Source organism: Oryza glaberrima, chromosome 12, assembly GCF_000147395.1.
Source record: "Oryza glaberrima chromosome 12, OglaRS2, whole genome shotgun sequence".
Lineage (NCBI taxonomy): Eukaryota > Viridiplantae > Streptophyta > Magnoliopsida > Poales > Poaceae > Oryza > Oryza glaberrima.
This window is the reverse complement of record NC_068337.1, coordinates 1,024,111-1,045,438: the sequence shown is the minus strand read 5'-3', so window position 1 is coordinate 1,045,438 and position 21,328 is coordinate 1,024,111. Positions and strand designations below refer to the sequence as shown.

General features: G+C 42.8%; 2 protein-coding genes across 2 annotated transcripts; both read left to right on the top strand.

Annotated features, from left to right (window-relative positions):
- The first annotated feature begins 4,525 nt into the window (after positions 1–4,525).
- LOC127757242 (probable serine/threonine-protein kinase PBL8) lies at positions 4,526–9,329 on the top strand. The gene is made up of 6 exons (XM_052282722.1): positions 4,526–4,940; positions 6,112–6,446; positions 7,101–7,236; positions 8,019–8,155; positions 8,270–8,393; positions 8,576–9,329. Exons 1-6 carry the CDS (start codon positions 4,886–4,888, stop codon positions 9,028–9,030), a joined length of 1,242 nt encoding a protein of 413 aa, XP_052138682.1. The 5' UTR covers positions 4,526–4,885; the 3' UTR covers positions 9,031–9,329.
- Positions 9,330–11,052: 1,723 nt separating this feature from the next.
- LOC127757648 (uncharacterized) lies at positions 11,053–12,265 on the top strand. Its single transcript, XM_052283214.1, has 3 exons — positions 11,053–11,257; positions 11,547–11,659; positions 11,766–12,265. The coding sequence occupies exons 2-3, from the start codon at positions 11,566–11,568 to the stop codon at positions 12,056–12,058; spliced, it is 387 nt and encodes a 128-aa protein (XP_052139174.1). The 5' UTR covers positions 11,053–11,257; positions 11,547–11,565; the 3' UTR covers positions 12,059–12,265.
- Positions 12,266–21,328: the final 9,063 nt, after the last annotated feature.

Genomic DNA, 21,328 nt, shown 5'->3' with positions numbered 1-21,328 from the left:
ATTGTCTGTCTAGTGTGTAGGTTAAATGGGGGCCTTTACCACATCAGAAATGATCATACAATGTGAGATCAATTCATGGACCAGCTTCACACCCGTGATCTCCTGAATGGGTATGGTCACATTCGCTATGTTCTGGAAGAAGATTGATTTTTCTAATGTTACCACTCCCTGTAAAATTTGTAAGATTAAATCTAGTTGATTTGATTTTTTTTTAAAGTACAAGAACATCAGTGCTGAAAAGAGTTGAAACACTATCTCAGCTAGCATTTATCTTTTCGCATCTTGGAATTTTATTTTTATTTTTTCAGATGTAGAACATATAATCCCTATGAGTTGATTTTTAGAATGTTCAGAAAACCCTGTAATTTTTTACCACTGCACTGTCAGGCTCCACTAGTGTACCAACTCATGGAATCTATCTCTGTCATTTCTATATTACTAACCATGTTTATAAACAATTTTACAGTTGATCAGGCCATCAAAGGATCCCTCTTTGCATGCATGCACAACTGAACTGAACTGAACAAAAATAAAATAAAATGCAAGTCAGCTTTAGTTTGTCCTGTGGCTAAGCATTCACCTCATAACTCACAAAATTGGAGGGCCTAAAAGCCTCCAGCGAAGAGCTTTTTGGCGTGGATCGATCAGACTAGTTAATTATGATATCACATCAGTTAATTACTTCACTAATTAACATATCCCAAGAACTCTCAAAACTTGCAACCATGTGCAGACACGCACTTGCAGGCCTAATTAATTCCTTAATCGTGTACTTGTCGCTACTAATCCATCACAAGGAGGTACACGTAGCCGCTACCGTCCAATCGCTTCACACGTATCATGACCCTTCTCATTACATGTTGACATGTAGCTATGCATGCATCTAGGGATGATTTATCTACAATAATCGCTGACAATCTGTCTGATCGGCTTGAGAGATGGATTCCCACATGTTTAATCATGAGGTAACTACTGGTTCCTTTTTTATATAGGAGTAGATAACTTAAAATCAGTACCTTCAATCACAAGTGACGCTTTTACATTGATACGGTTTCTAAATTGCAACTTGATTTGCATACAATTGAATTGTAGAAAAGTTTATGAAAAAATAGCATATCTGAATGTTAAAGAGGATATATGTATTTCTTATAGATAGTGACAACTAAAATATGCTATGCTAGTTCGGCTGATAGTAGTAAATTTTTATTTGTTTGAATGATGGGTTTTTTTTCCAGGATGACCAAAGGAGATCAACCATATATGTTATTAAGATAGAAAGAAAAAAAAAGGAATGATGTGTTTTAACCAAATGACGAGCCAACTCCCGATCAGATCGGGCTATAACTTGAGCTCAGCCACTTACGGTTGCACTGCCGAGTGCCACCTATGGTATGTGTATTGTAAAAAGTCGCTAATCATCTAAAAATGCTATTAGTTATACGTCTATATCCAACAATATCATTGGCTCCATTAATAGGTTTAACAACGATACTGATGAATCTTGCCTTTGGCGTTCCTTGTTCAATCAACTCCCCTGCAATTCCAAGCACGTATAACTACTGAGAAAAATGGATCACTATCCTAGGGAAAGAAAAAATGATATCTATCATACGAAAGTAAAATATGGATGATGTGTAAGCAAATGATCATGGCTCGGAGCCCTCGCACGTTCTCCTCAACTGTCACTGCTGTACTCCAGCCATTTCTTTACTCGGCCATCTTTTTTATTTCTTTTGTCTCGCATGGCCAGCTTAACCTTTTGCTCTGGATTACTACTGTATTTTAAGCCTGACAGTTATATATAGGCCATCAGCTAAAACATAGTGACAGTTTTGGTGCTAAAGTTTATTCATGGTGTGATCTTGTGCCATGACTAAATGCTGAGCAAAAATGAAACATAAATTGGAACCCAGTTAGTACATAAGGAAATCCACTTCATAAGAGTTTAACCTGTAAAACGCAAGAATTTGCTGGATTCCTTCGAAATTTGTTTAAGATTCCTGTGTGCAATTAAAGAATCTCTAGTTTCAGACAGACCCTGGCCCTGATGATCTGATCTACACGAGTGCCATTTACAACCTTAACTACCTTAAAGGCACATGACAGCAATGTTAACTACCTTAAGTTGATTTGTTCAATTCATCGGAGAGGGAGGGTCCCTGCAATTGCATATGCAGTAGCAGCTTTATTAACTTGTGATAAGAATGCGGGTGGTGGTGGGTAGCTTTTGCTAATTCCAAGGTAGAAGATCTCCTCGCTCAGCTGCGATGATACAATCTCCTTTCTTTCTCACATGCATCCATGCACTCTCTGCTGCATATGCTGCACTTCATGCTCATCTTGTTGCCTTTGCTCCTCTCCCTCTTGTGGTTGTGGAATGCAGTTGATGGCCAAAAGAAAGAGAAGAAAATGAAGATGATATACTGTATATTGCAGCCTGCAGCCACTTGGCTTAGCTTGATCAGTCCCCAGTTGCTGTTGCTTGCTGATGGTGTTTGGTGGTAGGCTCGGCCTGCAGCTACACACCCGTGTGATATGGTTGTGTGCACATGCTGCTGGACATGCATTGCATATTTGCATGGGCAGATATTAGCCGATGCCCACCATCTTATCTTTTTCTGTCTGTGGTCCTTCCTCTTATAATGCTCCTTCTACAAGCTAGCATGAAGCACATTTCCTCAATCTCCCATTTTCATGCCAACTTGTTCTTTTTTTTTATTGTTATTTTGATAAGATTTTTGTGTGTGTAAAGATAGGCAGGATGCTCTTCAGTTTTAGGGCTCATTCAGAACATAGGATTCTCAAAACATGGAGTAGAAAAAAAATGCAAGAGTAGAATGCCTTAGCACTTCACATCTTATGAATGATAAGACGTAGAAAGTTACATATAAATAGTCATTTCGATGGAGCACAAGAGAGGGATAGAGATAGACAAAGAAAGATTTTGATGAGGTTGAACCTCATTTTACTAATCCTGATTTTGGCTATTTCTAAGGCATTTCATAGTATCTGTGGGAACTAATTCCTTTTGTTCCAAAAGACCATGTTGGCAAATTTTTCATAGGATTCATTTCCTACAAAATTCCTTCAAAAATATTTTGATCCAAGGAGCCTTATTTTATATCTCTGATTTGTGTAAGATTAGACAATGTACTTTGTTGGTAGTAGAAGCAGATGAGTTTGCAGTTTTGTTCAAGCGATAAATGAGAACAAGGAAAGCTTGTTGATATATAGTTCCTCTTAGTTTAAATGGATTTACTACAATTGTCTCTTCTCTATCTTAGAAAGCTAGTATCACATTTTAATAAGATTTCATTTTGAGCTTACCATATTTCCTATTTCTGCTGAGACACGAAATAAGTTGCTGTACTATCATGCATGTATGGCTTATATCATGGCCCAACAGCATTGTATCACTAAAAGGGGAGACATGGAAAAGAAACATCCTCCCAAGTCATGATCCGATTTTGTTGTACCAAAAAGAATTGAAAAAGATTGTGATGGTGATGACAATAAAGCTTTTGGTGTTCATCGCTACAGAGCTTGCATATCAAGAAATGTGACAATAACAACAGTGTAACTAATCTTCTAGAACAATAAAAGTTTCCACAGGCAAAAAAAAAAAAAAACAGAGCTAGCACCAATGATTCTCTCTCTCTTTTTTTTTTTGCAGAAAAATAAACACAATTTCCCTTTAATTTGGTTTCAGCAAATCCATAAGTTATGTTACTTCACTTGTGAATGGAAATTATCCCAACAAGAGGAATCTTTAGGAGGTGGTGGATCCCATTGCTCATGGTTCGTACTTTTGTAGTACATATAGTACTGGTTTCCAAATAAATCCATCAGCTCAATTATTACGTACTTAGGTTGTTCTATGATTTATGCTACATGGAGTGAGACTTATCTAGGAACAGAGGAAATTTACATAAATCAAAGTTGGAGTAAAAATATGAGGGGATATGGGAAGTTGGGAATAATGTATTTTTCATTTTGCAAAACACAAATATTACCATGAGAGTGTTTATCAGGGCGGATACAATAAGATGACATAAGCGAGCTCTACATATTGCTACATCATATTTATACTTACGTAGAGGAGAGAGAAAAAACGGGCTACAAATTTATAGCCAGCTGCACCACGGGCTCCAATAACCTATGTGAGATAAAAATGTGGGGGTATGTATTAGTGGTGTAATATGTATCTACAGGTAAATATATTGTATGAGTGAACTACTAAGTATACTATAGATGATATGGGTTAATTTTTTAAACTAATACTCTATCCGTCTCAAAATATAAGGGATTTTTAGATGAATGTGTAGATATATCACATCCATCTAAAATCCCTTATATTTTAGGACGGAGGGATTAGATGATTATGATATTAAACTTGCTCTGAAATATGGTTAGTATTAAAAACCAAGAGAGTTGCACAGTTAAAAAGTGATTAACCAACCAACCAATCCATGGTGAAGTGAAATGGCAATGCTTTTAAAGGAGACCCACACCAAACAGCAGCAGAGAGCAGAGTCTCTTGCTCCCATCATCTATCTCTGTCTCTGTCTGTCAATCTCGCGCACACCAGCACACAGCCTTTTCTTCTCCTCTTCCTCCTCCTCCAGTTAACGGTTAAGGCGTTGGTGTTGGTGCATCCTCTCCACCACCGTCCATCCCACTCCCACGCGCACACAGCAAAGCAAACCAAAGCAAAGCTTCGTTTCCGCTGCCCCCCACAGGCCACTGGACGAGGAAGAGCACGCAGCTTCGCCTCTACCGGCGGCGCATGGCATAGGCATCCCCAAGAATGAGAGCTTGGGCCTCCACTACAAGAGAGAGAGGCAGACCCACCACCATCAACAACATCAGGAGGAGGAGTAGATAGATGGGCAACTGCGGGACGCGAGAGGAGAATGCCGTCGTCGCGGCGCACGCCCAAGGTATTCTTCGCTTCCTCGGATTGATTTCTTGGGGGATTTCCCGGTGATTGTTTTCTTAAGGATGCTGGTTGTTGGGATGGGATCTCGGGTTGGATGATCTGAATTTCATCAAAAAAATTTGATCTTGGTGGTTATTTCTAGGTTTCCCCTGATCTCTTGGTTGGTGGGTTCAGTGGGGAATTGACAAAAGCACTGTCTTTCCTTTTTGCTATATATGATGGCCTATGGCTTATTGGGACCTTTGGATGGGTGTTTTGGTTGCAAATGTTGATTCTTGTTAGGTCTATTCCAAATCGGCATTTTGGTACTCTCGGTTTAGGTTTGATTAAAATCTAATATCAACATTTGCTCCAAATGTTCAACATTGTCTTTCTGTTCGTTGCATATGGGGATTCTGGGATTTTGGTTTACAGTCTACATTTGCTCAACATCATCTTTCTTTCTTTCTTTTTCTCTTTTTTTTTTTTTTTGGGGGGGGGGGGGGGGGGGGGGGGGGAGCCTTATCTCCTTAAGCTTTCTGGTGTGATTGCTCTATGATTTCTTTTCTGCTGCATATCCCGGCCAAGTTACGATCTTACTGTCTTTCCTTATCTTCTTGGTTGCTGTATCAGAAATTCTGCTTCATTGTGTTCATCGGGACAATTTACAGGCACTTCCCCCAATAGTGCTGCAATTTCTGTGCTCTCTGCTTCACTGAGGCACTGTTGACTTTCAGTTTAACAGAAATAGAGTTATGATCCTGCAAGTTGGAAAAACATAATCACTTCTTGCAGTTTGCTGCATTCTTTAAGCAATTTGGAGCCCTTTTTTTATTGCATGCAACTCTGCAGTAGATCTGGTCTCCTGATCCTGTTTACCTCTTGCTGTAATCAACTTGACCATGTATGTACTTTTTTACAGTATTTTTAGGTAGAATACCATTTTATAATTGCTAGGAATCGCCAACGCTCGTTTCCAGTAGTTATCTTGTTAGTTTGTGATTATAGCTTCCCTAAATGTATTTCAGCAGGATTAGCTCTCTTTCATCCAACCATCTCTGTGAATGCTGAAAATTCGATATGAAAAAAAAAGCTTTATTTTTATCTTATATGTATGAGAATTTATGGTAACCTTAATTCGTTTTTACCTTGACTATTTTTTCTTTCTTGTTGTTGAAATGTCATCTTCTCAGTTCAGCAGCTCCATTTGTTACAACATCCTGTCAAGAATGCTGTTGCAGAGAGGAAGCATACCCGCATCTCATCAGATATGAGTGATCCTTCAACACCTAGGAAAATTGAAGATGCCAAGAACATCTCCATATACAACGATGTGATTGATTTCACATTGTTTGAACTCGAGACCATCACAAAGAGCTTCCGTGCTGACTACGTTCTTGGTGAAGGAGGGTTTGGGACTGTTTACAAGGGCTACATAGATGAGAATGTCAGGGTTGGTCTGAAGTCACTACCTGTTGCAGTCAAGGTGCTCAACAAAGATGGACATCAAGGACACAGAGAATGGCTTGTGAGTTGCCACCTTGTTCAATATTCACTATGGTTGCTGATGTCCGTTATGTACATGGATACACGGAACGTTAACAATTACTCGTACAAGAACATGATATATCTTAATTATGTAAATTATGGAAAAATATTTGTTGATGCTAACTATGTATTTCACATCAATGGCACATGCAGCATTTAGTTGTACTCATGTTAACAAGTACGCTAGCAAATAAATACACCATTTCATCTTTCTTAGTCTGTTCCCTTTTTGGAATAGAAAATTTCTCAAGAAGCTACAATACATGGTTAGAATGATTCATTGGGCTTGTATCATGAAAAATGTGCAAACTTGATAGGTTGATGAAGGCTAAAGTATTAATTTCATTGGCCGAATGCATGTAGACTGAGTCATACTGTTAGATAGCATATTTCTTGAAAGTTTACAAACAGAACAGTGTATCTACTACACATGCTCAGAATAGGTGAAATTCTATTTATTTCTAAAAAGAGTAAGCAACATTGTCCATAAAAGAAACATGATGCATTTAATTTGACGTAAGCAATTTCGGCAATTTTCGGGCATATTATTAACTTGGAAATCATTACCTTTTCATTCTTGTCGTTATGTTAGAAGAATTATCAGGAAGTAACTCATCTTTTGTTTCTTTGTCAGACTGAGGTTAGGTTCCTTGGGCAGCTAAGACATCCAAATTTAGTCAAGTTGATTGGGTATTGCTGCGAAGATGACCACAGGCTGCTTGTGTACGAGTTCATGTTTCGAGGAAGTCTAGAAAACCACTTATTCCGAAGTAAGAATCCAACTCCTTTTCATCACTTCATGATGATATCATGGCGGAATAGTTTCTGTGATCACACTTTTTAAATATATATTTTTCTCTCTATAATACAATCAAGCACCATAGCTGAAGTTGACCATATTGTGGATAATAGTGTGGATAATAGAGTCGCAACATTGTTCTATTAAATATCGTTGATATGAGCAAATTGATCAGCGTTCTAAAACCTGGTCTGGTAGGATTTCATTTCAACTTGCTGTTCATATGGGGATTCCAAATTGTCCAGAGCTTTTTGACAGAACAACCGATTTAACTGTTCACTGCTAGACCCTCAGTAAGTTTAGGCCCTCTTCATATTTATCATTCTTGGAAAACTTTATTGACATGTTTTTAACAAGATCGTCCAAAGTGTCCAGTTAACCATCTGAACTATTTGTCTTGCCATAGCTAAATGCCATGATTTTCTTTGTTTGTATACTTAATAGAATCATTCGTGATAGTTCACTACCATGCATAGAGTATGCAAGCTACCCATACTTATCTGCTAAATATCTTCTGTATTTTTTCTTCCAAAATAAATGAATACTATTGAATACTGGCATGTATGATTTGAAATGTCGGCACAGTATTTCATCGATTCATTTGTAGGTGAAGTAAATTATATGCCAATACTGAATTAATGGCTGACTAAAGATTGTGCTCAACTATATTTTGTTCTTGTACATTGTGGTGAACTTGTATTCGAGATTAGGAAATATTCTGACATTGTCTGTGCTTTTCCTTTTTCTTCTCAGGGACAGCTACTCCACTATCCTGGGCTACTAGGATGTCGATTGCATTAGGGGCTGCCAAAGGGTTAGCTTGCCTCCACAATGCTGAAAGGCCAATTATCTACAGGGATTTCAAGACATCAAATATTCTGCTGGACTCAGTTGAGTAGCATTTCTTGTCAATGTCTTGTTTTTTTTCCCTTTCTCTTCTATGCTGTTGGGAATATGTAAATATTTTTCATAATAACATTTATCTTTTATTTACACTTACACAGGATTATACTGCTAAACTCTCTGACTTTGGTCTGGCAAAAGCTGGCCCAGAAGGCGATCAAACCCATGTATCAACACGGGTGATGGGAACATATGGTTATGCTGCCCCTGAATACGTGATGACTGGTACTGTCCTCGTTTTATCTTTTTTAAATTTTCTACATTTTTTTCTGAGTAGCGTTGTTACCCTTCATCAAAATGTGACCAGGTTATTTGTCAAAAAGAAAAGTTTACTAAGTAATATGCAAGTATGCAGTTTCTGTTTTGCCCTTGCAGTTTCATCTGATGTATATATACCTATTGGGCAGGTCACTTGACTGCTAGAAGTGATGTCTACAGCTTTGGTGTTGTCCTTCTTGAACTCTTGACTGGGCGTAAGTCCATCGACAAGTCACGGCCCAGCAGGGAGCACAGCTTGGTTGACTGGGCCCTCCCGAAACTGAACGACAAGAGGAGGCTTCTCCAAATCATTGACCCAAAACTGGAGGGACAGTATTCAGTTAGAGCTGCCCACAAAGCCTGCAGCCTAGCATACTACTGCTTGAGCCAAAACCCAAAGGCGAGGCCTCTTATGAGCGACGTCGTTGAGACTCTTGAACCATTGCAGGGCAGTGGTGGAAGTGATGGAGCTGTTCAATCTGTTCTTGGCAGTGGCCTTCCGAGCTACAGAGTAAACCGCAGACTAACGACGAACAGCGTCCACTGTAGGGCGATTCCGAACCCCAAGTGCTCCCCTGCTGTCCCAGCATGCAGGGTGAGATGAGAGTGTGCTGTTTCAGTTGCTCCTGGAATAGGTTCAGTTGTACATTGCAAGTCTAAACCGTGGATGGTGCGTGAGTGTGCACACCTGCGCTGTGTGCTTTTGGGTTTTTTCTTTTTTTTTTTGGCTTTCTCCCCAGTTTTCAACCTGTAAATTTGCTCTGCATGGTGGTGCTTGTAAGGCCCTCTAATTTTCACAGTGGTCTTATGTGTTGTTGACTGTGTTTGCCCTGCCAAAACCGGCAAGGTTTAACCCCAGAAATGAAAGGCTGAACTAAGAGTGGTTGGATGGTTGCTATGCTACTGAAACGTTGTCTATCATCTGTATCTTGTTCCATGAATTGCCTACTTTCTTTGTGCATTTTTTGTTGAGCTTTACTTTCTGATATTAAATTGCTGGTGTTATGTTTTCCTGACGTAGTGGTCATCTGTATTGCTGCTGTGAATCATTGTATAATTTGTTCCTATATACCTGTTTTATCATGATGCTATCAGTGTTTCTCGTATTCAAGGCTGCGTCAGTTTTGCACTCCAGGTGTTTAAGATATGGAAATCACTCATTGTCTTTCTGTTATTTTATTGTATACAGAAACCAGTCATTATCTGTTCGCTCTCTTGCTTTTGTAATTAACAAGGAGCCCTCATTGTCTTGTCATCTGTCATCCACCATGTTACTCCATTCCTAATTCTAAAGATGCCGACTCTGATGCAGCACTATGATAAATGTTTGGTCTCATCAGTCGGGACACTGATAACAAACAGCACTTTAGAGTGCTAAAATACAGTAACCATAGATTCCCCTTAATCTTTCAACTGAAAACTTCAGTCTGACTAACCATAATTTAAACCAAATTAATTAGCGGTTATTTTTCTGACTCTATAACCATGCATATACTGTCTGAAGTAGATTCAGAGATGGTTTTAGAATTAAGGCAAAAGATTGTTAAGCGTATGGCCACCTGTCTGTTAGTATAATGCTGCAGTAAAGAGTAGTAATAAGCATATATAGACAACAGTGGTAGTTATTTTCAGTCACTAAAATACATACACTCTTATTGTACTGTAATTCATGGTTCCCTTGAGCCATGGTCATCGTCACCATCATCACTCGCACTTGCGTCGAAGGAGTGATTAGGAGATGGTTATCGTGTGTGACGTGGATCAAGCCAGATAAGCATTTCAATGTTTTTATTTTTGAGAGAGAGCAGGGATAAGCATTTCAATTAGCAAATGAAAGGTGTCTGCTATAGCTTTTTCTGCAAGGACAATAATTAATGAATCTGAAAGTGTGTCGTCCTTGGAAGGAAGATGGAAAGGAAGAACCACTCATTAATCAAACAAGTGTCACAAATTGGATCCCTGACTGCCTGACTGGACAGGAATGTTGGTGCATTATCATGTTATAACTAAAAGATGCGTGAAAATCAGTGAGCAATCATTTTCAAGAAAAATCATCAAGTGCACTGTTCCATTGTTGACAAGAAAGGTTTTTCCTCACAAAATAATTAAAACCGTATCCTTCCAAGTTCCAACATACAGGACAATCTCTGTAGGATGTGACTTGGTTAATTATCCAGTTACATCTATCCAGTTACATCTAGAGAGTTAGCGAAAATCGGCTGTGCATGACAAGATCACAAATTAATTTGGAGAACAAAGAATGAATTAAACTAAGTTCATAAAAAGAAAAATAATCGTGCATATCAAAATATTCAGAAGAGCGAAACATACAAGGATCAGATGCGAAAAGGGCCAAGGTTGCATTGCAAACCATATCAGTTTGCTGGTGTCCTGGTGATATATGCAACTTTAGAGAGCCAGCAAATGACGTATCTCTACCTAAATAAAGATATTCCCCTTTGGTATTGACACAAAGGAACATCAATCGCTCTCATTTAACTGGCACGCACAACGGTTGCTTCATCTTCAACTGCTAATTAACTTTCTGAAACGCTGATGCTTTTTAATCCTCTTCTTCCCCGGCCCATGCATATTCTCTCTGCTTTAATGGTGTGAAATTTCAGAACAAGAATCTAGTTTCCGCATACAGAGTTCCAGAAATTTCCGACTGTTCATCTCATCGATCATCCGCGATTCTTTTTTTAGTTTTTGATGGTGATCAGCCACACCGCTAGCTAGTTGACACATGTATGCAGTAGCAATATTTGTTAGCTGAAAAGGAAGCAAGGAGGAAAGCAGCAAATCAGCTTTGTTGCCAAGCTGCTTGGCAGGTCACATTTTTCATTTCCGAGTTGATTAATTTGCAACCATCATGCATCAATACAATTACTATTTAAGCATATTAGTAAAATTGTGTGAAGTTTTTTTTTTTTCAATTAAGCCATGTCATGTGTGGGTGCGTTACCTTGCAGACTATATAAATATGAGTGAAATTGACTTGAGGCGTCGAGTTGCCTTATTGCCAAACAATAGTACTATTCATTAGTAGTATATCTGACCCAAAACCCAACCATTTTTCCCCCTTTGCGTTGCATCTCAGTGTTCTTCCATTCTTTCCAGAGAGACAAAGTAATTGACCATGGCAAAAGATCCTCATGTCTCCATCTCTCTCACCGGCCTCGCCATGGTCGTCCTCCTCATCTTCAGCTCCTCCTTCCTCCAGGCCGCCCAAGGTACGTACACACCTTCATCTTCGCCTGCTTCATCATGCATCTTGGTGATCCTTCAAGTCGGTTCTGACTTCTGATCGATTCCATCAATTGATATTCATGCATGCAGGATCAGACAAGAAGATGGCAATGAAGTACGACGTGCCGGTGAAGAGGCTGGTGTACCGGCCGTCGGCGATGCAGGCGGCGGTGATCGGCACGGAGGCGGCGGCGTACGAGCCGTTCGAGCTGTGCATGGGCTGCCGGTGCTGCGCGTCGTCGAACGCGAGCAGCTGCGTGGACACGAGATGCTGCTACGCCATCGACTGCAACATCCCCGGCAAGCCCTTCGGCGTCTGCGCCTTCTCTCCCCACTCCTGCGACTGTGGCGCCACCAACTGCACCAGCCAACAGCAGCCATGACCACACACCTCTTGCTGCTGCTAATTCAATTAGATCTCTTCCATGATCAATATACTTATGCGCCTGAATCATTCAACTGTTTTCTGATGCGATTGCAAACGTATTAAGTTTTTTCAGAGATTCTTGGGACTTAGATATCCTGACATGAGCATGTTGATCTGAAAGTTTAACTGCATATAGAATCTTCAGAAAGGGATTAATTCTTGATCTACCAGTTCCACAAACAATTTATTCGTGCTTTAAATCTGGATTTGCATTCTCTCTTATCAGAGAGTAATTAATTTGAGGGTGTGATCTGATTAATTGCGGTAGAACCCACTTTGATGTATGGATATGGCTGTGCTGCCTGTGCAGACTACTAGCTAGACTGTAGAGAAAAGGCGGCTGTTTTGTTTGACTATTGCAGGACTAGCACCTAACACTGTTGTTGTTTGTATCCTGTTCTTCCTTTTCAAAGCCTACGTGCCAAATACATGATCAGCATTCAGCAAGGTGGATGGTCTAGAAATCAAGTTGGGCAGTCATAGGCCGGCACACGCTTGATTTGACAATCACTTGTTAGGTGGAAAGGCAAATGAATTGTAGGTACAAACCCACAATGTTAGTAGCTTAATTAGCTCATCAGCTAAACGCCTAAACCTACTCTGAATTAACTTGAAGTCTGAAACGTACGTGATCGAGGGTACTCATTTCAGCACGATTAAGCACACAGCAATCAAGGTGCTTATATATAAGATGAAGATACTCTGTCTGCCTGTCTGTAAGTGTCAGACATGCAACTCGATCATCGCCCTAGAAAACACATCTCTGTCAGGCCTGAGCAACCACTGTTGTTTTGCAAATAAAAATTTCAGATTCTCCTTTCTCCGATGATGCAGCATTGGTTTCACTGATCTGAAACTAGCTACGAGGAATGGTTAGCTTTGTCTAACAACTTCCTTCTGTTTGAGCTTTGGGTTTGCAGACAATCATGTATTCTATGGTCGCCGGGATCGCCACGGATCAACCGGTGCAGTGCTCTACGTACAGCACACTATATATATTGCAAAATGGATACGGCGTTTGTTGGAAAAATATTTTGTAGAAAACACATATATAGTGAAAATCTGGAAACTACCGTTAAAACTAAAACTGAACACCTGAGATTTATACACATCATCGAGAGTAAAATTTTACTCCCAGACAATTTTTTTGCTCATGGTTGAATTACTAGTAAAATGTTTACTCTCGATAACGCGGACAAATATTAGGCGCCTATTTCATAATTCAACGGTAGCTTATAGGTTTTCACTATATTTCTAGTTTGTATTACATATTTTCACCCCGAGGGTGAGTTGTTTCAAGCTGCTCCTCTGCTTTTTACTACTCCCTGTCAATAGGTTAATTAAGAGAGACATAACTCAATGTCAAAACAAGCTTACCTACCTCAATAACAACTAGGAAAAAGTACACCAAAGTTCCCTCAACTTGTCATCGAGTTACAGAATCATCACCTAACCAGATATATGATATCTCTAACTTAGAAAACTGTTCGCTTTAGGTTCTTCGATGGTTTTGACTCCGGTTTTATCCGACGTGGCGGCTAAGTTAGCGTGGACCTTATGTGGACCCCACATGTCAGGGTGTCCACGTCACCTTTCTTTCCCTTCTTCTCTTCCTTCTTTCTTCCGTCTCTCTTGCTCTTCTCACTCGCGCCGAACACGTTGTGGGAGGCGCGGCCGGGGGCGACGCCGAAAGAGGACTCCGCAGAGGCGAGGGTGGACTCGACATCATCGACGTGGCCAGCGCCGAAGAGCGCGGAGAGGAGCACCGAGAGGGAGACGTTGGAGCGGGCAACGAGCGCGGAGTCAGAGAACACGCGGAGGGCGTTGTTGGGGCCTGAGAAGAGGGAGATGGCGCGGGTGAGAAGACCAGGGGACGCCAGGGCGGAGTCGAGGAGGGCGCAGAGGAGCGAGACGGCGAGGTCTAGGCGGCGGAGGCGCGGGAGACAGGACACGGCGAGGGAAAAGAGCGGGCGGGAGCCGTGGAGGCATGGGTAATCGTCGGGGCGGGAGAGCGTGGTGGCGACGAGGGAGTGGATGCGGGCCAGATCGGCCTCGCCGCGGACGGCGAGCTGGAGGTCGAGGATGGAGGAGCACGTGGAGGCGGGGGTGGGGGTCGAGGTGGGCAGCGGCAAGTGATCGACATCGGGGAGCGCGGAGAAGCGACGGAGGAGGTGGGCGGGGACGCTAGTGGCGAGGAGCGGGTTGGGATGGCGGCGAAGGAGGGAGACCATGGTTGAGACTTGAGAGGAATGGGGGTTTGGGAATTGGGATCTCCCCTCTTTTTTCTCCCTTCTCTAGGGGAACTCGTCAAGGAGGGCGAGGCCATGGTGGCAGTCACCTCCTCCCCTTCTCCTGCGTCGCCGCCGCTGCCGCCAGGTCACCTGTCGTTGGCCGCCGACGCCCTCCTCCGCAACTGCCGTCTCCCCTTCTCCCGCGTCGCCGTCACCGCCGGTCGCCCGTCGTCGGCCGTCGACACCCTCCTGCTCTCCTGCCTCACCCCGCGGCCTCCTCTCCACTTGCCGTCCGGCCTGCAGAATCCCAGATGAGAAGAGTGAGAGAGAGGAGGAAGGGAGAGAAGAGGAGAAAGAGGGAGGGTGATGACGTGGACACCCTGACTTGTGGGGCCCACATGGGTCCACGCTGACTCAACCGTCACGTTGGACAAAACTGGGGTCAAAACCACCAAAGAATCTAAAATAAATGGTTTTGTAGTTGAGGGGTATCGTATATCTAGTTTTGTGGTTAGAGGATGATTTTGCAACTCGATGACAAGTTAAGGGACATTCGGTGTACTTTTTCCTAACTGCTATAGTAGGGAGCTTTTAGCCCATCTGCATATAGTGGCCTGGCCCACGTTAGGCCTGTCCATTAGTATGGGCCTTAGCCTTTCCTCTTTACCGAAAGCTTCACCTTTTGAATTGAGCCCATATGAACAACAAGACACTATCCATGTTATTTCCTTAAAGATAATAGAATTCATTTTAGTCTTTACTTTTTTAAAAGAAACTATAACCAATTATATAGAGGTTACAGAACGAACGATCATGAATTACGAAATTATAGCTTGATTTAAAAGAATAATTAAAATCGCACCATTGATGTCTATACATTTCAATCTTTAATTTCTCGGCACAGTCGCATGCACTCGCGTTGCCTCCCAAAAAGCTCAAAACAGTTTTTGATTTCGACATGCATAGATACAAGTTGTGGACAACTTATTCAGGTACAGTGCTTACGTAGTTCAAGATTTCTTTATGACCTGCTTTTTTTCTTGTTAATTATGGCCTTAATTTGATACTAGTATATGTCAAGTGGTTCGCAACGCAAGCAAACGAAAGTTGCAATCACGCGGGAAAAGCAGCAATGCTGAAATAGCTAGCTAGTTAGCTTTCACAATTCTGAAACTATTTTCTCCTCTTCTTCTGTTCATAATGTACGGACACTACTGTGAGTGTCAGAGTGTCGGCACAACAATTTGATTAATGATGCATAGGAGAATGTTTTATGTTGAGAATGTAAATTGTTGAATACTTCCAGTCGGAGAATGTTTGATGTTGAGCATGTAAATTGTTGAATACTTCCACATTAATATGCACGTAGTATGGGATTAAAAGCAACACAATGGAAAACAAATTTCGGTATGGTATATCCTTCCCCATATGTCTTGAGAATATGAGATAAGTTTAGTTAATTAATTAATTTGGTTTTACAGATGGAATAAAATGAAAATATACGTTAAGATTTGCATGCATGGGTTATATTTGAATTATAACCTGTGAAACAGAAAAATAACTTTTTTTAAGTACATGATAATAGGATCTACTATGGGTTTAATGGATTCGTGCCGGCCGGTTTGCGCAAACCGGCCCAGTTGCCCCCGGGTAGCCTACGCGTTGTAGGCTTGCAACTTTTTGCGAGTTGGACTAAAAAATTGGCTTACAGCTTTTACCCCACCTGGCCCATATCCAGCACACATACCTTTAAAAATTTCTATATATAAAGTTTTTATATAGAAACTAAGTTTCTACTAAAACGTCATAGCTAAATCAGAATTGGATGTGCCCGCGTACGTGCATTTTGAAAATGTTTCTCAAGGAAAACTTTGTGTATAATAAAGTTTCTATGTGAAAAAATGTTTTTGTGTATAATAAGAAATGTAAATACGTGCTCCTGATAGATTCACTTAAGTGACATGCACACGCATTAGACTTTTACTAATAGAGTGCGTATGACACGATAGTCATTAAGTCTTTTTTAAAAATTCTTTTATTCAGTTTTATCTACAACTAAAATCAACATCGGATTTAAATTTTCCTGACTTTCCTCGGAAAACAATCGAGACTTTTCAGTTTTGCTGTTCTGGAGTTGTACGCTTCCTCTACAAACGAAATGGAGCCAATTCTTCTGCCTGTTTTCTTTTTCGCGAACGCTGCCTGTTTTTTTACTAGCCCCTAAAATGGATGATCAATCGTACCAACAAAATAATACTTCCCCCGTTTCAGAATATAAGTCATTTTAGCATTTTCTACATACATATTGATGTTAATAAATCTAAACATATATTTCTATTTAGATTCACTAACATCAATATGAATGTGAATAATGCTAGAATGACTTACATTGTGTAACGGAGGGAGTAAACCCTAAGGCACGTTATTGCATCATCGACAATTAATCATTATTATATTATGTCCGACTCGTTACATACGACAGATGATGTGATTAATTAAAACTGCAATTTGCAAAATAACAATTACCACATCTTTAACGTATTCCTCCATTTAAGTAGCTTAGTTCACTAATTGTAATTAAGCGCTAACTAACCATTTGGCCAGTGTACTGGTAATTACTAAATTAAGGAGATTATGATCAAGTTGTAAAAGGATCCAATAAAACGATTACTTATTAGAACTCTAATTAACCTGTTCAACCTAACCTTGTCATTATTTTGGTTTGGAGTTTGTGTTGTCTAGCGTGATTAATCACGCGTGTAATGTGCGAGAGCTGCAACTTAACGAATCTTGTCTCGTTGCCATTGGCCAGAGTCAGAATTAAACACAGACGTGCATTTGGGTTTTTGCTGTGTTAATTTGTCATAAGATTCACCAAATGGTTCAATTCTCACTTTTGCTCTGTTCACGAGTCTGTCTCTTCCATAGCTCATGAATGCCAGGGCGGCAGGGCATCTTCATCTCATTCATCAACTGACGAAAGTAGTACGTATGATCAGTCGACCAAATTGTTTGCAAATCTTAATTTGGGGGTAATGTAGTTCATGCCTATACCTATATTCGCTTTTCACTAGATATTTCAAAAAGAGAGTGTTGAAACTACATACTCCTTACCACTGCACTGCCAATTGCATCTCATTAGATATTTCTGTTATTCAGAGATGGAATACAGAATTGTGTCACTAGTATCATTTGCATATCAAATTATCAATGCCAAGTTGCAGTGCCAACTTTTGTATGTGCAAGCAACAGATCTTGGCATAAATCATCACGAGGAAGATAATATTCCAAGTTTCGCATTCTGAAACCTAGATATATAAATGTCTGTAACTTACTAGCTTAGGCCGGTGGTTGTCGAATAAATTAATTCTTTGTTGAGCATCGCAAGGGAGTGTGTGGGGTATGATGAAATCAAATTCATGGCTAGGAATATATAGGACTTAGGAGGATCCTTCCATGGCCAAATTGTGCATTGTCAGGACATGCTTTTCATAGCTGTAGATGGAGCTTTCATCCATGTTTTTCAAAGAGCAATTAGCAAGCAAGACAGGATCCAAGACCACAGAATTGGATTAAGCTACGGCCACTAGCGAATTGGCCATGCATTCATATGCGAAAAGCCAGCGTTTTGTTGACTGCTGTTGAGATATTGTGAGCAATTAACCAGATCGATGTTGCGCATGCGTGACTGTGACCTTGCTAGTAGGAACTCCACTTCACCCACCCACTAAAGCAAAATTACTTCTTTTTTTGGTTTAGCAGAATCTTGGGCTTTAACAATTGCACGAGTAATTATTCCAAGCGGTTACTGATTACTGGGCAAGGAGATATCAGCAGCGTGCTTGGGGAAATAATGAGATGTATGCTAAGATGGACACAGAAATGGAGAGTAGCCTAGTGCAAATGAGTGACATTGGACTATTTATATAAAACAAATGTTCTTGTAGGAAGATGAAATGGATGGTAGGAATCGCAAGAAATTAAACTTACGACATCTGGAAAGATTAATTGGAAGTTTCCGACACTCAATTGCACCCTACATAACAGTTAGTGTAGAATGGAATGGGGAGAACACCACACACCCAATGGGAGGAGTGGCCATGTATTAATATAGGAAGCACATGTACAGGATCCTCAATTAGAGGAGAATACAAGGAAAGAAACAATACAATACAATCTGTACATATATGGCAAAGTATTCCTAATACCCGCCCGCAGTCGCAGCGGGAGGATCACGGATGCAAAGGCTGGATCGAAAATCTGTAAATAACTGCACAGGCAAGCCCTTGGTCATGATATCGGCGAACTGATGCGTAGACGGAACATGGAGCACACGGACCTGTCCCAGAGCCACCTTTTCCCGAACAAAGTGGATGTCGATCTCAATGTGCTTGGTGCGGCGGTGGCGAACCGGGTTGGCGGTCATGTAGATAGCATTGACGTTGTTGCAAAAGACAACGGTCGTGGTGGAGATGGGAGCATGCAACTCCTGGATTAGCTGGCGGAGCCAACAGCACTCGGCAATCGCGTGAGCAACGGCACGATACTCCGCTTCGGCACTGGAGCGGGAGACCGTCGTCTGTCGCTTGGAGGACCAAGACACCAGGTTATCGCCGAGGAAGATGCAGTAGCCTGAGGTGGAGCGACGAGAGTCGGGGCAGCCGGCCCAGTCTGCATCGGAGTAGGCGGTCAGAGACCCGACCGGACCGGTGCCGATGTGGAGGCCGGCAGAGAGTGAGACCTTGATGTAGCGCAGGATGCGTTTAACCAAGGCGAGTTGAGGCTCGCGAGGGTCATGCATAAAAAGACACACCTGTTGAACGGCATAGGCGATCTCAGGACGGGTGAGGGTGAGATACTGGAGGGCACCGGCGAGGCTCTTGTACTCAGTAGGATCGGCGACGGGGGCACCCTCCGAGGCGGAGAGCTTGGCGCGAGCATCGACCGGGGTGGCGGTGGGGTGGCATTCAGACATGCCGGCTCGCTGCAGGAGATCGACGGCGTACTGTAGCTGGGACAGGAAGAGGCCGTCGGGTGTGCGACAGACGGAGATGCCGAGGAAGAAGTGGAGGTCACCAAGATCCGTCATGGCGAACTCGGTGTGCAACCGAGCCGTGATGTGGCGAAGAAGCTCAGCGGAGGAGGCCGTGAGGATGATGTCGTCGACGTAGAGCAGCAGGTAGGCGAGGCAATCACCGTCCCGGAGGATGAAGAGCGATGTGTCGGAGGCCGATGGCGTGAAACCCAGCTGACGAATGTATGTAGCGAACCGTTGGTACCAAGCCCGAGGCGCTTGCTTGAGGCCGTAGAGGGAGCGCTGGAGGCACACAGCATCGGGAGCAGCGGGGTCGATGAAGCCGGACGGCTGCTAGCAATACACCGTCTCGTCGAGGGTGCCGTGGAGGAAAGCGTTCTTCACATCAAGTTGATGAATCGGCCAGGAGCGGGAGGTGGCGATGCTGAGGACGACACGAATGGTAGAGGGCTTGACGACGGGGCTGAAGGTCTCGTCGTAGTCGATGCCATGTTGTTGGGAGTAGCCACGAACAACCCAACGTGCCTTGTGACGGGCGAGCGAGCCATCAGAGTGGAACTTGTGCTTGAAGATCCACTTGCCGATAATGACGTTTGCACCAGGTGGGCGAGGGACGAGCCGCCACGTGCCGTTATTGATCAAAGCCTTGAACTCTTTGGCCATGGCTGCACGCCAGTTGGGGTCGGCGAGGGCAGAGCGGTAGTTGGCCGGCAGTGGAGAAATGGCGCTGTGGGATGCCGAGAGCACAACTCGATCCACTGGCTTGAGAGAACTGGTCTTGGAGCGTGTCACCATGGTGTGGACCTGTGGGGGAGGTGTGGGTGCAGCCGGAGCGACGACTTGGGGCGGAGGAGTCGGCGCCGGTCGTCGTTGGTAGTGGTACGGGAATGGCGCCACTGTGCCGGCTGGTCGTGAAGAAGACGTGGACGGCCGGATAGCTGGTGACGACGGTGCCCTGCTTGAGGAAGATGGAGACATGGCAGCCGGCTGTGTGGAACTTGCCGTCATCCCGCCCGTAGTGTGATGCGGCTGCACGTAGTAGGGCAGGTGTTCGTCCTCAGCCAAGGGAGCACCCGTGGGCAGCCACTGCTCGATGTTCACAGGGAACGGAGCGTGCGGCAGGTGCGGCTGCTCAACACTAGCTAGTGGTGGAGCAACCACAGAGGGAGCAGGAGCATCCTGCAGTAGAAAATCCAAAGAGGAAGCATCGACGAGATCTCCCGAAAATGGAAACTGTGTCTCATCAAAAATGACATGGCGCGAAATAATGATGCGGCGGGTGGATATGTTGAGGCAGCGATAACCTTTGTGCGAGGAGGGGTAGCCCAAAAAGACGCAAGCAGCGGAGTGGGGTGCAAGTTTGTGGGCAGCGGTGGCACTAAGGTTAGGATAGCATAAACACCCAAACACTCGTAACATGGAATAATTGGGAATCTTGCGATGAAGAAGCTGGAATGGGATTGAGTTGTTTACCGAGGACGAGGGTCGACGGTTCAGGAGGTATGTGGCGGTGGCTAGACCTTCGGCCCAATAGGAGGGTGGCATGGAGGCTTGTAGGAGGAGGGTACGGACGGAGTTGTTGAGGGTGCGAATCATGCGTTCGGCCTTGCCGTTCTGCGGGGAAGTATATGGACAGGAGAGCCGTAACAGGGAACCTCTACCAGCGAGAAAGGAGGTGGTGTTGTGATTAACAAACTCGGTACCGTTGTCGGCTTGGAGACACTTGAGGCGGTGGCCGAACTGTGTGTGGGCATACTCAACGAACTCAACAATATGGCGATGAACATCGGATTTGTGGCAAAGAGGAAACGTCTAGCAAAAATGAGTAAAATCATCAACCAACACTAAATAAAATTTGAAGCCTGAAATGCTCATAACGGGAGAAGTCCATACATCACAGTGCACAAGTTCAAAAGGAGAAGAGGTACTGGAGGTGGACTTATTAAAAGGAAGACGAGTG